The following is a 15514-nucleotide window of genomic DNA, read 5'->3' on the forward strand; positions in this document are numbered from 1 at the left end:
CCTGGTAGTGGAAATCTCAGAATGAAATAGAATTGAGGTTTGCTTCAGAAAGGATTAGAATAAAGGGTTACTGCTGCTATTCTTTCACTTTACATATGGCAATGCCTGACATGTCCAAATTGCCTTGCATTACTGAAAGTAAACCAACAATACATTTTGCAATAATGCAAAAGAAGAAAGTACAGTTTTAGAAAGAGCGTATTTGTGTTCCAGTAGCAAGCAAACTGAAATATTTTTCATACTATTGTATACAGATCAACATAACTAAAAGGAGAAAAAACCCAAACAATAAAAACATCAGGGGCAAAATTTATAACAAAGCTAATGAGAGAAGACAGAAGAATTGCTTTGACTAAATCTTGCTAACATGCAGTATAATCTGAAAAAAAAACCAGTGAATAAGATCCAGAAATAAACTACAAGGAAGTAAAGAAGTGAAGGAGCAATTTTAGACTTCCTCAGAGTTAGACTTACTGGAGGAGGGGTTTAATTTTACTTCCCTATTATTTTGTGGGCTCAGCTTGAAACATTCTGGTTCCAATTTTCTCAGGTGCAGCATTTCTCTCATTGCTTCTACCCTTGAGCTTTCAGTCTCTTGGAAAGTGAGGCTCAAACTTTAGCAAATTAGCAGCCAGAATTATGTGACTTTTTCTGGAAATTTAGACCTTAATCATAGGATATCACAAATAATGGTTGATATACAAACTACTGTAAGCAGACTCACGTAAATGAAAGCTAGTTACCTTTATCAGAGGACTGACTGAGTCTGTCACTACTTAATGTGTGATGAGTCATAATCACTATGGCTGTGTGAGAAAGGAGCTAATAAACATCAATATCTCTATTTTCCAGATGCAGAAGTAAAGGTGGTTTCTATTTACCATCCTCAGTCTCCTGCTATGCTCACTTTGCCACACAGCTTACCTAGTAGAAGATGGACATAAGGGGAAGATCTGGATGGAGAAAGGAACAATATTTCACATCAGCGTTTAGGTCCCTGGATTAACCTTATGTGAGACATTTTAGGTATTCTGCTCTCTTTTTATAGTTCAGAGTACATTGAGAATGCAGAGCATGTTTATTTTATAATGCAGGGAATATAATTTTTAAAAATACACTTATTACTGATAATAAAAATGAAAATATGTGCAATCAAAGCCCCAGCAGAAATTCATGATTATTAAATATCAAGTCAAGCTTGCCTGACCACAGGGATTAGTTTTAGAACAGCAATACACATAATATAAATACACAAAAAAAAATTCTAATATGTATTTATTTAATAAAATAAATTAAAGTTAAATATTTAACTTGTGATACAGAAAGCAGTCATAGAATGCTTATGGGAATCAGGAAGGATCTGTATTAGAAAGATCAAAGACCTATTAGCATAGATGTGTATTAGAAGCATTAAGGATTTGTCAGCAAGGATCTCTGTTAGAAAGCATCCTTCTTTATTTCCATAATCTCGCTAGCAGACGTCAAGTTGTGCAATCTCAGTGCAATCTACCTATGCAACTTCATCATGTGGCCCTGACATACTTCCATAGAGAAGCCTGCACCAGCATCTGGAATGTGATTTCTTCTGAGCTTGCACTACTAACCATTCATGAAGTTATGGAATAACCCTCATGTTCTCCCTGCTTTTCATAAAAGACTTGTCATGCCCTGCTCTTCAGTAGTCCTTGCACACAACTATCCTAAGTTATTGTAAGCTTATGCACAGCACTGTCTTTTGTTTTTCTGTTAAGCAAAAGGCCACTTCTAAAATGTATTAATCATATGCCAGTTACAAATTCACAGGGATAAAAGAAGGAACGCTTCCATAAAAATCAGCACTTAATGCTTATTGCAGCACAGCGAGGAAATGAAAATACACGTCTGAGAATAGTAAGGAATAGCATGACATTTCAAGAGCAATTCAGGTGCTATCAGTGAATTGATTTCCCAAACCAACCTGCAGAAGAAAAAGCAAGTTGTCACACAGTGCTCTGTGATTATGAGAGTTAAGTTAAAAAAACCTTGGATAATTGAGGTGGTGAAAAGCATCACATCAAACATCTAAAGATCATAATGGCTTTTTATGAGTTGTAATACTTTCAATGGAGATGTAGGGCCAAAACAAAAAGTTTGAACTGGATCAATAAAAACAAAAGTATGACTATGATCAGGGAAAATGAGGAATATAACCTTATCTTTTTGTACAACTTTTTTGCTTTCCTGAAAATACAAAGTTGAAACCCATACTTGACTTCATTGACCCACAAGTAACATATTCTGGTAAATTTTCGTAGTGAATGGTGACTGAAATCCAGATTGCCATGATAATAAATTGCTAAAGTTCCACCAAAGATCAAAATGATACTAAGTGTTGTTTTTCTTCTCTTAATTAATTAATTTGGTTATGCCTGTGACTTTAGTCCTGGTCCCAGTTCATGTATACAGAGAGTTTATAACACTTGTCTCAAAAAAGGGGTAATTTTTGGCTTTACTTAACATAAAATCTTAAGTGAATATCCAAAATCCTTCTTGTAAGGAGTGAAAAGGATATTTCTTGTTCCTTTGGAAAATTTAGGCTCATAATTCCCATTTCAAACTGTATAAGCTCTATGCTCCATGCAACAATATTATTCCATTTTCAACATGGTGTATAGACTTCATTCCATTCTACATTCAGAGATGAAAAGGTGCTTATCTTGACAAGGCTGGGTGTTACAAGAATGCTCTCAGGAACTTAAACTAGTGGCAAAATATGAACACGAATGTGCTAGATGCTTGAACAGTAAAGCTCTTGAGCAAAAGTTGGGGTAGTTTGTTTAAGTAGCTGTGCTTTGTGTAGACCTCTTTGCTGTGTGTTTATTGTTATTTACTGGATCCTGTTTTCAGAAAACACTCATGTGAACCACAGTGGGTTAGCAATCTTATGACTAATCTGGTCATGAGAGTTAGGACTGATTTGGCATTAGTGACAACTCTCACAATGTTCATAATTTAAAGTTTGTAGGAAGTATTTTAAGCAAATGAACATGAAGATCACAGAATATTTTGCAGTCTACTCCTTCCTAATAAAGATTGAAACCTACATATGAGTAATGTAAATTAAATCCTATTCATTTCATTCATGAAAGGTCATAATGCTTTTCTTAAATAAAATCTTAGTATAAGATTCTCTGGAACTGCCTTTAGTTACTGCCCTTGGTGTGATTGCTCTTGCACATGGCAGGGGGGTTGGAGTAGATGGCCTTTAAAGGTTCCTTCCAACTCAAATCATTCTGTGGTTCCATAGTTCTGTGATTATTCCCAATACAGATTTAACAAAAGATGCTGACCGAAGTCCTTGCACTGTCCATTAAACAAAACAACCAGAGGCACAGTCATAGATTCTGAGGCCTTATAGTCTAATAAATAATAGAAAGCCCTTTCCTGGAAACCTTATTTCAGCTACTAAAATATTTGTATTCCAGCAAATGGATGATTTAGAACAGTAAACACATTTAATGTCTGCATTTTGAAACTTAGCAGCATTAAGCAAGGAGAGTTTTGCAGACCAATAACTTCCACCAGAATAATCAGAACAGTTTGAAAAGCTAAACAAGCTTTCAAGCACACTGGCTTTCCTCCAGGTTTAAAGCAGGAGTCAAATCAACACAGAAGTTCACAATAATCACTCAGATTTCATTCTGGAAGATGAAAGTATGAAAGGACTAAGGAAGGGGTACTTGGTCCTTTTATAGAAAGCTTAATGGCTATGGTAGACAGACCCTTCTTTGAATTGTATTTCCCTGCAGACCAAGGTATCCCACTTATGATGTGATCCTGCTTGGTTTTAGCAGGTATAACACAAGTATTATTACTAGGAACATTACCATATACAAGGAAATTAACTCCATGGCTGGGAGCTGCACAGTTGGCCTGTGTCCACTTCCACATGAACTGTCCTATACATTTTAGCAAACAAGGTGTTGCAAGTGGTCTTACATCCTGAGACATCTTGAGCTGGTAGATTTTGTTATGGATTGGAAACACCAATATTGCAATTGATCTACCCACTCCTGCATTCAATGTTTTTACTCTGCTGCTCAGACTCTGCAACATTATTGAGCTGAGATCAGCTCAGACTATGTTTTTCCTAATCCCTCTCCTCCTATGCTCTATTTTATTATACTGCAAAGCTAGAACCCATACTAAGCACAGGACAGTGTCTTCTGGAAATAACACAAGATGACAAACTCATCTGAATCAAAAGCAATCAAGCTATGTTAACAGGCATCCGGCTTGGCTCTATTTGACTCTCCCTGCATTAAATGAAGTTTTATGCTCAGTTAGGAAAAAGACTATTTTCTCATGCACCTATGTACACAGCAAAAGATTATATGGTCCCAATCACAGTTTGTTTTGTCTCTTTCTGTTACTGAAATTCCCCTGCCTTCTGTGCATTCTGTAATGGAAGCAAGCTTTTTACAACAATTTCCTTCTAACACTCTCCCATGTGCAGAAAAAACGCAACCTTTTGACATCCTCATAAAATGGCTCAACTGATTTTGCTTTCAGTGAAGGACCCAGTTTGAAAAAAAGAAACAAATTAAAAAATTAAAGAAAATAGTTTAAAAATCTTAGGTCAGAAAATAAATAACAGAATAAACAAAAAAACAGGGATTAGATCCTGATACAAACTACAGCTATTCCATATCTCACAAAGAAAGTACTTTGTTTCTACTTCAGGAATTTCATAATAAACCCTAACCATGCATATAAAATTTGTTGGAAGGCCAGTTCTCTAGCCTCAGTATATTCTGTGGACATAATCTCTTGTTCTCATTCTCTCTAATCACCCTTGTCCATATACAATCTCACCTGCTGTTCTTCCTCTGTCTTTTACACACTTGTTGCTGTCCCTTGTTGCCCACCACACCACATAGGCAATTTATTGTTGGGACAATTGCTTTGTTCCTGATGTTTACCTGTGACAGCCTATTTGCATCATTTCAGTCTGCTCTCCATCTCACTTCATCTTTCAGGTGAAGAGACATAATTTCTCACTTCATCCTTTGCTCACACTGTCTCTGAATTCTCACTTTCCCTGCATTGTTTAACTGTCATCTGTTGATTATTTTCCACTGTCAGTTTTTTGTTCCATAACAGATTCAATCATTCTAATATGGCTGCAATTTTTTTTTTTCTCTAGATACTAGGATAGAATTGGGATGAAATTTTGTTACATTTAAAAAGTGGTTGTATGTTATAGAACCTTTCAGATTCTTTCAGCTCTTAGCAACATTAATGAATACAGGCTGAAACTCTGACATGATACACTGCGAATTTTCTTTCATATCTCCAGTTTCTAAAGAAAGATTTCTCAGAGAGGCACAAGAACTTCTCTTTGTAGCCTGTGCTTTTTCTGAGATGCAGAAGGTAAAAGTCTCCAGACTTGCTGTACAATCAAAACAACCTATTGTCTGCAATAGTTAGTAACTATTACTACTATTAGTACTAACTACACTATTAGTGTGTTAGTAGTGTTTTAGTAACAACTAAAAGAAAGTAAACAGGAATATATAAATACAAATATATACAGAGGGTTTTTTCTCCCTGAAATTCAGGATGAAATATTTACTAAGAACTACATTGTCATGCATAAGTTGAAGAGGCTCACCAGTACCACTCCTCTGCCTTTGCCTGTGATAGAAGGTAGAGTTGCAAGACAGTTTCAGCTTCTAAAAATATCAGGGTTAGAAATTATCTGGACCTGTGTTTTAGGATGTGGAACTTATCCAGTCCTTCATTCAGAATCAGAGTCTGTATCACAGTAAAAATTTTAAAATAAACTTAAGTAAATCTTAAGAGTCTAGGAAAAAACTTGCAATACGTCAGTCAGAAATACAGGAAATATCAGCTTGCATTTTATCAGTGTTATACTCACATCAGATCTTTATGCAGGTCATTGCAATCTGATTCATGTGACAGCAAAGATTTTCAAAGCTCTATCCTATTTGCACAATAGCAGAAACTACCCAACTCTTATGACAGTGTATAACACGCACCAATAGCACAGCTTGTAGGCCGATCCTATTCAGGCTTTATGTCATAAGGAAACTGACTATGTTGGAAGCTTACTTCTCTGCATTACTGAGAATGTGCATGCATCCAAAAAAGAATATATAAAGCATTCTGCAAAATTTATGTACTCAAATTTTGCTTTTGATTTTTCAGTGGTTTTATAACCATTTAGAGCAGTGTACATCATTGGCATCTGAACTTGCATTTACTAGGACTGTTCTACATCCATGAAACTATCAAGTTACATTTTCTTAGCTTTCATCAGATTAATTTTACAAGAATTCATCAAGCAATTACCTAATATTTGCAGAACCCATTTAATCTTAATTTTCATCTAAAGGGATGTTATTACCAAAAAAAAAAAAGTCACTATGAGCCTAGTCAAACACTCCAGTGAGATTGTGAATCTCCATCCTTACAAACACACCAAACTTTACAGGACAAAGCTTGGGCAATTTTTTTAAGATGTCACACTGCTTTGAGTGGAAGATTGGATTAGGTGACTGATAGATCCCCTTTCCAATATAAAAGTATTTTGTTCTATCAAACAACTTTATCAATGGACACATCATTTCATTTTTCATCACTCTATCTTTTAATTTATGATGACATCATGAGTGAGAGACAAAAAAAGATACAGATGCATTTGTGCTACAGGTGAAACACACATACTCTTTTGTCTTCTATTCAATTCTCATTGCTTGTGAGAATTGTGTTCTACCTCAACACAAAAAAAGGATTGTGGCTTTACTGTTGCGAATCCTAGCTTGTTTGGGATGCTGTATCATGATTGCCTGCCTCACAGATCCAGACTGGTTTATGAAATTATGTCTCCTGCTTCCTAGTACAGAGCAAACTGGTTCAACAAAACCACCGTTACATTACTTTATTTTTCCTCGGTAAGCTTATCATGTGTAGCCCTGTCACACAAAGTAATTCATGGGTAGTCTCACCTTTTCCCAGAAAAACTGCAATGACTTCTTTGGCAGAAGTCAATGATTTGGATAACAGAAAAGAAACACCAAAATTACATCACAGTCCCTATCACTACTCACCGCCATCTTCTACTCATTCTGAGCCAATCCTGCCTACAATATGCTTTTTTCATGTGTTCCTATTTTGGAACAAGGAGATAGCTCAGTGAAATTGCCCAAGAGTCAGTGGCTTGCCTTGGGCATCACATGAACCCAATAGCATCTGACTTGATGGGACAATCATTTATTTGTGGGACCAGATAAATATGGAGAGAGAGAACAACAGGGAATCTGGGAAAATATGCTGTAAAATCAGAAGTCCTACTGTTAATGCTTGCAAAAGCAGAAATGCCACTGTTAATATCTGTGCTGTTTTCCTGGCTATCCCATGCTTGAATGATACACCACTGGTACTTTTTTGGCCAAAGGGGAAGAGGGACACACTCAAAAGTCCTGCAGTTCTGCTTCATGAGAAGCTGCACAGATCAATAGCAACAGTTCTATTTTTCACATTATTAGATCTTTAATGGAATTGTAATTAGCAATAGCTTTCATATTCCACAAAATTGAATGTTACATCACGAAGTTGGCCACCACACTGGTTTGTAGTTAGATTTGTCAAGTAAATGAGTTCTGAACTGAAATACCAGTAAGCCAATTTAGATTGTGCACATGAACCAGGCTTTTCTGAGCTCTTTTGGAAATCTAGTAATTCTTGGCTACTAGGAAGTAAAATGCAGCTTACAGCTTAGCTGAAGCTAAGCCTGCTCCTGCTTGCTGCTCTATTTTGTCTTCCAGATATCCAAAAACAGTGTAGTAGCTTGCAAATATTTTTAACTGAAGGAAAAAATGTTATTACACAAATAGTGCTTAACTACATTTTTGTGTTAGGGTAGGAAGGATTTTCACTTACCTAGTTCTCATGAACTGTGTTCTATTTTCACTTTAGTGTGTATTTTCCCTCTGTAATGAGCAGAAAATACTTGACCTGAAACCACTTTTGGCACTGAAGGTTAAACATGTGGGCCTGTCTTCCTGTATTCATAAAAGTGAAGCCACAAAACTCAGATTATACTAAAAGTTTAATTTCTAAAGTAAGATTAGACAAGTTCAGCTTTGTATTTTAGAGAACTATAAAATAGAGCTTATTTAGTGAGGGCAGGTCTTTTTGCCTTACCTTTTAATCACTACCTGTCCTGCTTTTCTAAGGAAATAGCAAAATTTTAGGCTTCCCATCAACCACTCAGGGATCCAAGCATTGTCATTTTAGAAGTTAGGGTTCAGCTTCAGAATTTGTATTTTTATCCCCTCATTTCATTATCTTACTCCTCTGATATACAACACTTTCAACAGTAACTTGACCTTTCTCTTACTGGGAAAAGAGAAATATAATAGTTCCTGCTGTCCAGTTGAGTTTGATAAAGACATTAACTTCAGTTCCATAAAACTAAGCCAGCACTGTTTTCAGCACTGCCTTGCAAAGGCTGATAAGAACTGACATGAGAAGACTTCACTTTTACTGTAATATGCACACAACTTGTCCAGTCTCAAACAGGAAGTAGAAAGTGAAGAGGTCATCTTGACTTGAAAGGGAATTATTTACATGGTGATATGATTCTACATTTTTGTGCTGAGTCAGTATTTTGTCTACAAATGGCCCTGGTATTTCAAAAACCCCTCTGCAGATAATTAAAGTTTGGCTACCATCTTCAGCGAAGCCCAAATTCAAAAAGCACATTGGGAAGCAGGAGGAGATATTCAAGTTCACATAGTAACCTTGAAGAGTTGAATGGGAAGAATCAGTATCAGAATACACAAAGTCTGCAATGAATCAAGGAAATCACTTTGTATTAACTATTTTACTTAAATGGGGTTAAGTATCAACCCCATTATGATTATGAGACACATTTCTCTATTCTACTACACAGGACAGCTTTCTGATATTATTAAACACAGCCTTACATTAGCTAGCTTGAATACTGGCAGCAGTGAAAATCTGGAATTTATGAATGAGGACTATGTCCACATTCTTGGGACTACACAATAGAGTATTTATTTTTGACTGAAAATAAAACCTGAGTCCAATGAGATTTCAGTTCTCTGCTATCTGCTCTTTGTGGGAGCCATTAGAGGAAGGTCACGGAGGTAGACTCTCTCCTACACCTAAATCTTAGACACTGTTTTTTCTCAGAAATATGCTAATAGAGCTTACACTACTTCTGACAGGTTGCGGAAAACAGTAAAAACACAAGAAAAACAAAATATATTTTATTAAAAATAATGCAATTGTGAATACTACTGTAATAAATTATTTTCACCTGTGTATGACCCCCCCCGAAAAGCTACGCACTTAGCAAAAAAAAAAAAAAAAAGTTAATGTAATATACAATAACTTGTGAAATGGGATCCAGAAACAGGTTTCTTCAGCATTTCTACGTAATCACAAGTGCATGTATTTCATGTCCTAGAAGTAGGTAGATGTTCCTTTTTCCATTTACAAGAAAACAAAATGGCCATCTAAAACACAGGCTGTTCCTCCTAAATGTCCAAAGAATTGTATTATCCCCAAATCATAAATCAGAAGAGCAATGAGCAATAGTGCCAGCTATATCATGAGGAAATTAAATGCCCAAAATGCTTTTCAGAGAAAGATACCAAAAAGCTTAGTATTACTTAATTTCCAAACCATAGTTGCCAAGAGTTTTAAATCAACTTTTTCATGCTTAGTTGCAAGCATCTGGTATTTTAAGGACTGAAAATGCCCTCTTTGTATGGCACCTCGTCTTGTTGCCCCATCATCTATTTTGAGGAAGTATTGAAAAGATTCTTCTTTTCAAAAGGATGGAAAACAGTTTTATGTAGGAAATTGAGAGGTCAGATGAAGGAAGAAAAAAGAGTTCAGAAGATGGCCTATCAAGAACTAGCTATAAAATTCATGATGGTCATAGATGTACAGTGTACACCTGAAAGATATTTTTAATTAAATATGTCTTTGAAAGACACACTTGCCTAAACTTGAGAAGGTAGAAACTTAAATAAATACCTCGATATCTAGTCACATATACAGAAGCCTGCATTCAATATTTTTTTATGCTATAGTAATTATTTTAACTTTATTACATTTTTTCCTGTGTTACAACAATATAGATGATTACCATCACACAATAAATACAAAAAATTAATATCCCCTTTCACATATAAAACACAGACTATTTGAGCTATCAAATCTTCACAACAGAGGATCTTCCCCTGCTCTCTCTAGGTCTTCTCAATTTGCATATCTGTAACAGGAAGAATTATATGAAAAAATCATCAAATTACAAAATGATGAAGGCACAGAACACTTAATAGCTTTGGGCCCTTTTCCTAGAGCTTGGAGCTAACAAAAAGTTTCCTTCATTGTCAAAATAGAAGATCTAAAATGAAATTAATTAAAAGATCAAACAGGAAAAGAGGATTATCATGGGAGGAAATAAAGTGGTAGTTCAAATATACTAGTGGAAAGTGCTCTTTAGCAAATACAGTGAGATTGCTGTTCCTTAGGTCTCACTCTCTTTTAAAACCCTTCAAAATTCTTTCAAATACATTTAGTGCTTCATTTGTCAGTGTTCCCAGTGGCATATCCCCAGGCCCTAAGTCTTTGGCTTAGAGATCTATACCTGCAGAACCAGCAGGCTTACCTGTAAGTTTACTGTAGTAAAGTGTATCAGGGAGGGATTTGGGATGCAATTAATGCAAGTGATTTAGAAGTTAGCAAGAAAGTGAGAGGAAAAACCTCAATAATTTCACCCTCCTGTTCCACACCAAAGAATGTTTCATATATTTGAGATATTTGATCATATATTTTCTTGCTTTGTTGAGACAGAATTGCACCACTTGAGACCTGCTCAAGTTGCTAGGATGGGTTCTTTTCTCCACCCTCATTGCCATCACCTCCCTTACAGATGTGCATGAACAACTCTTTCTACAGCAAAAGTGCAAGCTGGAAAAAACGACTGGTTTGAGTTGTTATATATCTCCACATCACATTTTCCTCTGTATATCTTTACTTTCTATTTTAAAAACTAGATTCATTATTTGATGTAACAAACAGTACCCAATGATTTATGATGGTGAAATTGTAAGATATGGAATGGGAGGCTGTATTTCTCTTGAAGGCTCTGTCTGTTGAAACGAGAGGCTAAGTAAACCAGCCTTGAATCAATGCTCCAGTGACTGGGGATATGCTACTAATTTTTCCTTTGTCATTTATACTTACATTTCAGCTGGCTGTCTTCAAAAGAAGCATCTCTGCAGTCATGTGTATCCTTATCTTTTGACAGCTCTATAAGTAAAGGACATACATACAAGCAGCAGTGAGCATAGTTTTAACTTTTCCTATAGTGATAAATCTGTATTAAAACTGCCACCTCAGGCTACTCAGGATCTAGAGTGACTTAAATGCAGAGCAAGAGATGAGATTAACACCAAATGCCATGTCTGTTTGGGTAGGTATTCTCAAGAGAGTTTTTCATAGGAAAAATGCCAATGGCATGAACTAATTTTTACATGGCAATTTTTATTTTTGGTGGTCTCCAAAAAACCATGCATCAAATTAAAAATGTATCAACCAGCAGCCATCCTTAGAGGCAGCAAAAGGATTTTAATCTCTTCTGTTGTAAATATTATGTCTCTTCATTTCTGTCAATACCACCTGTCGTGGTGGTACTGGCCTTCCACTGAACTTTGTTCATAATAAATAGCATCAATATCACAACTCAAAAACTAAAGCTTCCCTGTGTTTCTCCCAGTGGGGCCAAACTCTCTGTCATGAATGTTGTGTCAGAGACCCTCAAATGCGTGCTATGATACTGGAGAAAACAAAGGAATGTGCCAAGTTCAAATTACAGCACAAAGTCTGCACATCAGGATGTGATGCTATTCTGAGGTATTATGTTCCAGGGAGCCTGTCCCATCCTATCGCAGACTTTCCAAAACACATCTGTCCTTTTCTTGTGCATATCAGGAGTGCATCAGTTCCTGGAACAAGTATGCTTTTCTTTCATATTTTCTTTTCAAAAGGATGACACAGTCATTAAAAGCCACTCTTCTATTGTATTTATAGTTGTTATATAAATGAAGTGTAGAAAGCAAAATCAAAATTGAATTTAAATCTCCATTTGGTTGTCACCAGTACATAGGTTAATTCTTAAGCAATTATTTCCACAAGAATCACACTCTGCTAGGTTTATGTCACATGTACATACTTGCTGTTGATAAACTCGCCACAGGTGTTCTGTTGCCTATATTTGCTCTAGCTGAAAGAAAAAAGACAAAATTTAGTTTAAAAATTTTAATTAAAAAAACCACCCCAAATACTTGCTTTAGATCTAATGAGAAGCTTAAAATATTTGTGGGAGGGGCACACTTAACATAGTGTAATCTTTTGTTCTCAAAACACTAAATTTCTTCAAAAACTTAAAAGTAAATTCTTCAGTGCACCCAGTCTGTTGGTTTCCTTTCCTTTTCTGGTTTCTAAGCTTGAACTCCATTGATACTATACACTAACAACACTGGAAAATATTTGTTCAAATGGTTTCCCACTACATCTTTTCATCCAGAATTTGAAGATATCAGAAAACAGGGAACAAAGAGAGGATCATATTCTCAGTGCTTTATGAGGGGGAATATGCCCACATTTTGAGAAGATTCTGTTCTGAAAAAATCACTTGTCTGGTAATCCAGGATATTTTAGAGTTTAAGACAAAAACCTGTTGCCAGTAGTTTAGCTTTGGAATCAACTTGCAGTTTACCACACACACACCTGTATGTGTGTTTATATAGATGGATATGAAACCTAATGTGATATACATTATCACGTATACACATATAAACAATAAATATTAGTCAGGCAACCTAAGAAACTTCTGACCTTCACTGAAATCCCCAGTGGGATTCTTTTGAGCAGTCAAGGATTTTGCTGTCCCTTCTTCCACTTTCAAGTTCTGCTCCTATTTCTATAGTGTTCTTAGGGCAAGTATATTCTTATACTTGCTGGGTTATCTACAGGCTTTCTGCAGCCTGTTAGAATCACCTTCAAGCCTATTAAGCTTGTGAATACTTCTCAGGACATTTCCACAGCCATACCCCCCTCCCCCACCCAACCTATGAAAGGAAAATAAATTAATAGTACTTCCTTCAGTTTAAGTAACAAGTTTAAAACTTTTTTTCTTCTTTATTTTGGGTGGTAACTATATTCTTTTCATACTCAGATAACCTAAAAATTATTTCTCCAAGTTTTTGTCTTGTTAGCTAGCAAGTGAAAACAAATTATTGCCAATTCTTCAGCTTTTCAACATACTGGGATGCTGAAAACGTCCAATATCAATTCATTAAGTGAACTGAGGAAGCTCAAAACTTAGTAAGGAAATTAATGTAATGGTGTGAAGACTGAGTGAGAATATTCTCTTAAAAAATCAGGTGCTTACAGTGAAATTTTTCAGAGAATGAAGAAAAAGAACCACTAAAAAACCTCCAGTATCCTGTCTGCTACCAGCATTCTGGTCTCCAGACAAAAGGGAGGATACAGAAAAGGAATCTTCAATTTCCAGTAGGTAAAAAAAAAATGCTTTGATGTTGGAATAGGTTAGACACTAATCTTATTGCTACACATCCTTATCTATAAAAAGATTAACAGACATGCATGGGGAAGTGGTTTGTGAGGGGCTGATAACCTGTTTCACTCTGTCAACTTGCTAGTATCTACTTAGGTCCAGCAAAAAAAGAGAAATAAACAGTGTGGTAAAAAATTGTCTCATTCCACTCAGCAAGTATGAATTAACAGAGCAGATTGATAATAACTGAGATACTCTAAAACAAATAATTTGCATACCTTTTATTATGCAGAGCAGAAATAGAAGTCCTGATCCAACAAAAACAGTAGCAATGAGAGCTGCTCCAACAAAGCGTCTGCTCTCAGTCTGGAGAATGCCATCAGTTGAATCTTCAAGAAAAATGAGTGGGGGATAGGACATTACATAATTGCCTTAGATCCTCCCTTTGCCTTTCATTTTCACAGTATAATTTTTGTTATGAGCAGTTAAGACATGATAACATTATAGATTGTGTCTAAGGTCAGGTTGTAATGGTGCACTCAACACTTTTTTCAAATAAAGCGTAGGGTAGGGGGGAGATAGAGCATTATATATATGTCTTTGTTCTTTGCATTCTATGTAATAGTGCCTTTGATCTCATCAGAATTCTGCTTGTCAAAGTGCTACATCTGGTTTAGTTTCCCATCAGGATTACAGGAAAAAGCTAATTGATAAAGAGGACAGAGAGTTCCTTTCATCTGGTAAACCTCTCAATGCAATGGGTAAATGGTCTCTTTGAATCCCTGATATTTTTCTTGTTAAAATCAAACTTGCCTGTTGAAAGAATGACTTGGCTTTCTCACTCCAACCTGCCTGTTTCAAAGTCTTGTCAGATCCAAAAAGTGTACCTACACAGGTGTTTTTAAAACTAGGTGGTGAACTGGACCAGAGAAATTACCTAAGTAACAGTCTGACAAAGAGAAATACTATTTTTGAGTTGGATCAGGTCTCCAGTCTGGCTGGAAACATATCAGGCTACAATGCAGAAAAGAAGAATCAAAAGCAAAAGCAGCAGAAGAGCTGCCCAGTTCAAAGTCTAATTAGGAATTGTATTGGTCTTGTCCATGTATGAGTTTTCCTTCAATTCAGACTTTATGAGAAAAAAAAAAAAATCTTTGTACAATAAGTTAATTTTAAATATGCTCAAAGCAAAGGCTGTAGTGGCAGGAAAAGACCATATTGTTCAAGTTTATGTGACAGTAATCATCAACAAAATAGAATATTCTTGGAAGATCTGTTTAATTTATATGTGAGGATTTAATTTCCAGGTGCTGAGCTTCATGTCTTCCAAATAATGGAACTTTTTTAAAATTTAGATTCTATTTCCACATACATGCAGGTCACACACAATTCCTGTCTTTAAATTCTGACCACACATGCAAGATGAACATGTTAGTATGGTGAAAGTATAAATTAATAACAAAACTTAATGACACAGTTATTTCTTTCTAGCCTCTTCAAAATTAGGAAAGAGAAACAAATCATAGCTGATTCAATTGGGAAATTGAAATTACATTAGCACCTTGAAGTGTATTACCATAAATGAAATTTAGAAGTGTTACCTGCTATGTGTAAAATGGCAGATGTATTTTCTTGCAGCTCTTTATTCCAGAATATGCAGTAAAAAATCTCATCAATTCCACTTTTGATTGTAAGGGTGCTTGTCACACGGTACAACTGGTCATTTCCAGTTTCAAATCTTGTGTTTGCCTTATCAGTCAAATCTTCATAGTTTTTGTTTTGCCATATCACTTCAGCTTCTGGGTATCCTTCTGACTGACATGTCAACTTCCATTCATTGTGTCCTGTGCTCACCACTCCTTGGTGTAAAATTCTGTAAGGAGCTAAACA

The 15514-nt window shown here is 35.8% G+C and overlaps 1 protein-coding gene across 1 annotated transcript in view; it reads right to left on the reverse strand.

The window, feature by feature from the left end:
- Positions 1 to 15514, reverse strand: part of CD274 (CD274 molecule) — a 34623-nt gene that overhangs the window by 11530 nt on the left and 7579 nt on the right. Inside the window, exons 8-11 of the mRNA XM_058826588.1 lie at positions 15226 to 15507; positions 13903 to 14013; positions 12278 to 12328; positions 11290 to 11355 (exon numbers count right to left, since the gene is read on the reverse strand). Coding sequence (XP_058682571.1) covers positions 11290 to 11355; positions 12278 to 12328; positions 13903 to 14013; positions 15226 to 15507 — 510 coding nt within the window. The remainder of the gene's footprint in view (positions 1 to 11289; positions 11356 to 12277; positions 12329 to 13902; positions 14014 to 15225; positions 15508 to 15514) is intronic.

The sequence above is a fragment of the Poecile atricapillus genome, chromosome Z (genome assembly GCF_030490865.1).
Source record: "Poecile atricapillus isolate bPoeAtr1 chromosome Z, bPoeAtr1.hap1, whole genome shotgun sequence".
Taxonomy (NCBI): Eukaryota; Metazoa; Chordata; class Aves; order Passeriformes; family Paridae; genus Poecile; species Poecile atricapillus.